The sequence below is a fragment of the Phragmites australis genome, chromosome 24, assembly GCF_958298935.1.
Source record: "Phragmites australis chromosome 24, lpPhrAust1.1, whole genome shotgun sequence".
Classification (NCBI taxonomy): domain Eukaryota; kingdom Viridiplantae; phylum Streptophyta; class Magnoliopsida; order Poales; family Poaceae; genus Phragmites; species Phragmites australis.
In genome coordinates this window covers 17,398,852-17,404,716 of record NC_084944.1, presented here as the reverse complement: position 1 = coordinate 17,404,716, position 5,865 = coordinate 17,398,852, and the positions used below count along the sequence as shown (strand labels likewise).

Below are 5,865 nucleotides of genomic sequence, written 5' to 3'. Positions count from 1 at the left end.
GGATCAGGAATCCCGAGCCTGAGTGGTTGGGTGCCACCATGCCGGTCAGGCGGTCATCGACGCCACCATGCACGAGAAAGCTTGTCGGATCCTGTCAATCCCCGGTGGCGGTGAGGAGGGTTGTCCCTAATTCATGAGATTGTAACATTCAATGAGCATGTGTGTAAGAGTAAAAATTGGTCAAGTGCTCAGTAGAAGTTCTATGATGGGAGTAGCTACTACTGCTTGTTAACGTTTTCCAGAATTTTCTATTTTGATTAAAATTTCTATATTGTACTCCTTCCGTAAAAAAGAGAGTGATTTGAACATCGATGGTCTCAAAATGCAACTTTGAATCTTTGATCGCTGAATTCTTTCATAATATACTTGCAGGATACAATAAAATCCTAATAATACGAGTTTTGGCTCAAGTCTCAACTTTAGCACAGCAAAACCGAGATTAGCCCATACAAATTTTCCAAGAAAGAACGGAAAGGCTAAGCCTGACGTGTCAAGCCTGGCCCACGATCCAGTTGATCCGAGCTATCTATTGGGTCCATCGAGCCCAGCAGGTTAGGTTACAAATTTTCCCAGTTCATTATCCGCCGCCCCGACGCTCGTGACGATCGACCTCCCACGACACGACGCCACGGCGTTAGCTCCTCGCTCGCCGACGAGTGAGCTCCTCCTTCCCCTCCCTTCTTCCCCGTCTGACCCAACGCCTTGTGCGAGCTCCAGCCCCGTCTAGGCGTATACCCTAAGCTCCGGCCGCGGCCATCTCACGGACACGCATATATGTATCAATAAATTGTATCAGGACTTCCCTGTTGTTTGAGACGCCAAGTAGATATATTCGGGATGATCTTTTCACTGATTGATGCACATGTTTCAGATGAACTTGCTCATGTATCGCCTCACTAGATATTTTTTGAGATGATTGTTTGCCTGATCGATCCACATATTTTGAGTTAACATTATGTATGTAGCAAGTATCATATAGTATCCTATGTTTGGTTGACCTGTATGCAGCTACTGCTTTCCTTGATCAAACTTTGCTTTCTAGGTAACTTGTATTTTGAACATCTATTCAAGGGGTTCAAGGAATACTTTTTTCCTGAGTTGAATTCAGGGCATTCTTTTGTACGAGTGTATGTACTGTGTAGTACAAGTTCATTAAACAGTGCTAGTGGTTCTTCCGGTATTGCTTCCGTCGATATTTGGTTCTATAGTTTATAATGCTTTTGCAGGGTGCTTCCTATTACAATCTGATCCTAGAATCGCGTTGTTCTGAACTGAATAATTACTATACCTCTGGGCTTTTGTTTTAACATATTTGTTGCTGCGTTCAGATGCAGATCTATGTGAAGATCACCCTCACTGGCAAAACCATCACCATCGAGGTGGAGTCCTCTAACACGATTGACAATATCAAGGAAAAGATTCAGGACATGGAAGGCATTCCCCCGAAGCTGCAGCGCCTAATCTTCGCTGGCAAGCAGCTCGAGGGTGGGCACAATTTAGCTGATTACAACATTCAGAAGGATTCCACTCTGCACCTTCTCCTGCGTATTGGCGGGTGTGGATCTCTTGGTTACAGGTATGTTTATGTGAAGATGCCCGCTGGCAAGACCATCACGCTCGAGGTGGAGCCATCGGACTCGATCGACGATGTCAGGACAAAGATTCATGGCCACCAGAGGCTCCTGTTTGCCGGCAAGCAACTTGAGGATGGACAGACACTAGCAGATTACGAAATCCAAAACGAGTCCACTCTGCACCTTGACTTCAGCATGCAGATTTTCGTGAAGATGCTCACTGGTGAGACCATCACCCTTGATGTGGAGCCATCTGACACGATCAGCCGTGTCAAGGAAAAAATACGGGACCGCCACAGGATCATCTTCGACGGCAAGCAGCTTAACGAGTGGAGCAAACTTGCCGATTACAACATTCAGAAGGAGTCCACACTGCACCTCGACCTCTGCCCGCATGGTGGCATGCAGATTTTCGTGAAGGCGCTCCCTAGCAATACCATCAGCCTCAAGGTGAAGGCATCTGACACGATCGGCGATGTGAAGGCGAAGATTCAGGACCAGCAGAGGCTCATCTTCGATGGCAAGCAGCTTGAGGATGGGCGGACACTTGCCGATTACGATATCCAGGAAGAGTCCACCCTGCACCTTGACCATGCCATGCAGATTTTTGTGAAGACGCTCACCGGCCAGACCATCACTCTCGAGGTGGAGGCATCTGACACGATCGACGATGTGAAGGAAAAGATTCAGGGCCAGCAGAGTCTCATCTTTGATGGCAAGGAGCTTGAGGATGGGTGCACACTTGCCGATTACGATATCCAGAGAGAGTCCACCCTGCACTTTGATGCTTAAGTTCGGTGTCGTTTGATGCTCTAGTTATATCTTTGCTCTTTTAGGTGTCCTTGTCAATGCCTGGTTGAAATCTTATGACAACTTTGTTCGTATGCTTTGCGAGCATGTGACCATTAAGTGAGACTATCTGCTGTCTAATTTGGTAAATATTAAGAACATGCGTTTGTGATATATTTTGCTCTATATATCTTAGAACTGTGCATCAGTGCATGCTTAAATCCCTTGACGCTAAGTTTGCTGTCGTTTGATGCTCTAGCTATATAGTTGATCGTACTTGCACCTTGTACGTACTGATCTGATTTGCTGGCTGTTAATATTCTGCAGAGGTCAACAATGTGACGTACATCTTATGTTGTACTAGCATGTTGTACATCTTAGGAGAAATATACTAGTGTGCTTTCACCTATGATTTATACACACATACGATTTTTTAAAAAATCCATCTTATCACAGATGATTTCTTATAAGATCCGTTTGCATTTATTCGATAGATATACATAGATTTTACAATACACATCCGTATTTAAATACCCACAAACATTTTCAAATTTGATTGCTCGTCTTCACAAGGACTATTGGCTTCTCACATATACAACTCGCTTGTATCCGATCCCCAGGGTCTTTTAATTTCCCACACAGACAACCTCTAGTCTCCCCTTAATATAAAGCGATGAGAAGTGTTCATCTTTATCACTCACCATATCCAAATGTTCCACTACACTAAGAAGCATCCTCACTCGCCATCAACGTTAGAGAAGCGAGATCTCGACGAGAGCCGAATCCCTTTTACTGCACCGAGATGAGTAGTATCATATGATTTCCTTCACAGTTTAGTTACAATGTTATGTTCAAAGAGTGCATCTGCGCGTGTGCCTTTGGTGCTTTTAAGCTGAGTTTCAAAGAGTGCATCTACCACTATATCTAATATAAATGTTAGTTGTTTTAGACTTATACACATAAATTTAAGAAAGTGTTGAAATGACCCTATTACTCTGCAAGTATCACACATTAAAAATATACCTCAATTATTCACGAGAGAATGTAGCATTCAATTAGTGGGTGTAAGAGTAAAAAAAAACTGGTCAAGTGCCTAATAGAAGTTCTAAAATGACATATATTTAGGTGTCTTCAACAATTTATGCCAGCTAGCTATAAAGATATCCATATCATATTCTACCTACGTGGAGGAGTGTTAATGTGAGGAGAGAAGAAATCTAGCTACTAACATACAGTTAGTCTACAGCACATTTCAAGATGCATGCAGACTTTTAATACCCTATTACATATGAACTAGCATTAAATTAGGAAAAGACATGAATCATCTGTTGTGTTATCTATAGATGGCTTTTAATACCCTATGACATTAGAGGAGTCATCTATTGTGTTATGTATAGATGATATGGATAATTTTTATAGCTAGTGGTTGATTATATTATTGAATACACTCTTAGAGATAGTTGATGGTACTCCACTTTGGCAGACCTACCACACAACGATAAAAATATTATATTATTCATGTGCAGTTATTTTAAGGGCATCAATTACTCTTAATTTTTCTGAAGAAAACTATTATATCATGATATCATATCTACCACCTATACAAAATACGGAAGAATAGAACAATAGGGACATAAATAAGCATACAAATAATCACATTAACTGTTACTATCCCTTTCACATGGCCATCCTACTTGAAACATCCATGGTCAAATACAAAGCTACTACACCTAATAGTAAGTGGTAAGTATTTTGGTGATTAATAACAACCGTATCATTGTGACTAACAAGTATGTTTTGAAGGGTACCAAAAATTTTAGTTCACAATGATGATTGTGTATTCTTGGTTCCTAAGTTGATTATATGGACGATCAAAGTACTTGTGCATCAAGATTAAGGACTTCTAGTTCTAAGTGTCACAAAGGAGCTAAAGGACATTTAGAGTAGTATAGGTCTTCTTTCTTACTCTTTTTAACCGTACTATAAAGAGGGGCTAAGAAAGATAGCTTGATCTAGTGAGTCTAGATTTGGTTTGATGCACACTTTTGAATTTCTAGCACTAGGTAGCTCATAGAAGCCCTTGGTTAAGTCATCAAAAAGTTAGAGCTCAAAGAGGGTTGAATTTGACGAGCTCATCAACAAATATACCTCACCAAATAGTCTGGTGACTTGAAAAGAATTCTTACTAGAGTTTTTCTTTTTGGTTCAGAACAGAAGAGAACGTAGTGCACATGATGATCCGGTGTCTAACTAGTGAAATCAAGGAAGCTTTTTTGGTGACACATGTTCAAAAGTTTTCGAAGTGTTTCACCGGATGGTCCGGTGTTAGAGTGGTAAGTGAACTGGACTATTTTTAGCAGAAGCAAAATTTCCAAGGGAAAATAAATTTGAGCTCACCGGATTATCTGGTGATGAAAAGAGGGGATCACCAGACTATTTCTTGCAAAGGAAAATTCCAAGTGCAGAAAAATGAAACTCTACTCACTGGATAGTCCGGTGTTTACATTGTGCTCATCGGACAAATACACCAGAGCAATGTTGTAGAGAGGTTCAGAAGAGACTTCACTCATTGGATGGTCCGGTGTAGGCAAAGATGACATCACTGGACTAATTCTTGCAGAGAGGTTTGCAACGAGTGTTTTGGCCTAGTTCTTCTGACCGGATTGTTCGGTGTTACTTCAATGGTCACCGGATGAGTACACCAGAGGATCAACAGCTAATGACAGCTGGCACAGTTATCTCTGGAGTTTTTACTCACCGGATTGTCCAATATGTGTGAGATGATACTCACCGGATCATCCAGTGCTAATAGAAAAAGTGGGTGGTTAGGAAACGGCTAATTTTGGATCTCTAGCCTATAAATACCCCCTCACTTGGTTTCATTTCTCTATCTTGCAACCCAGAGGAGTTTCATACACTGTTTGTGTTCTCAAGAACCAAGGGAGAACACTTGAGTTGATTTTCAAGTCCCTAATTGAAGGTTAAGGACTTCATTAGTGCTTCAAGAGTAGCGAGTGTGCATCTAGCTGTAGTCCAGGCTTCATATTGGTCAAGTGAAGCTACTAGCTTGTTACTCTTAGTGGTTGGCAACACCTAGCCGGTCTTTGGTGATTGCAGGTGTCTCGGTGAGCTCTTGGAGTTTTCGTGGGAGCCCTGGGAAGAGCTATGTGCTTGGTTTGATACCCACCAATTCGAAGATGGAGAAGTGGCAATCATGAGTGAAAACTTGAGACTTCATGACTCAAGGGGGAGCGATATCCTTTTTGGATGCTCAAATGAGGACTAGGGGAGTGCCAACTCCTCGGTACCTCAGAAAAAAATATTTGTTCTCTTCTCCATCTCCTTACTTTCCTGCATTTACATTTGAGCATTTTACTTCTTACAAGCTTTTTTGTTCATATTTACTTTATGTTCTAGCTTGCTTGTTTTTCGTGCTTCCATCTAGTTTGATCGTGTAGTCGTATTTCAATTCATCTAGGCTAAGGTTGCTATTTGTTCTACA

General features: G+C 41.6%; 1 protein-coding gene across 1 annotated transcript; it reads left to right on the top strand.

Moving 5' to 3' along the window:
- The first annotated feature begins 1,328 nt into the window (after nucleotides 1-1,328).
- Nucleotides 1,329-2,446, top strand: LOC133906985 (polyubiquitin-like). The gene has a single exon (XM_062348951.1). It carries the CDS (start codon nucleotides 1,329-1,331, stop codon nucleotides 2,364-2,366), a length of 1,038 nt encoding a protein of 345 aa, XP_062204935.1. The 3' UTR covers nucleotides 2,367-2,446.
- Nucleotides 2,447-5,865: the final 3,419 nt, after the last annotated feature.

Bases quoted from the DNA above. Each gene is read 5' to 3' on its own strand.
- LOC133906985 (XM_062348951.1), top strand. From the start codon at position 1,329: ATGCAGATCTATGTGAAGATCACCCTCACTGGCAAAACCATCACCATC.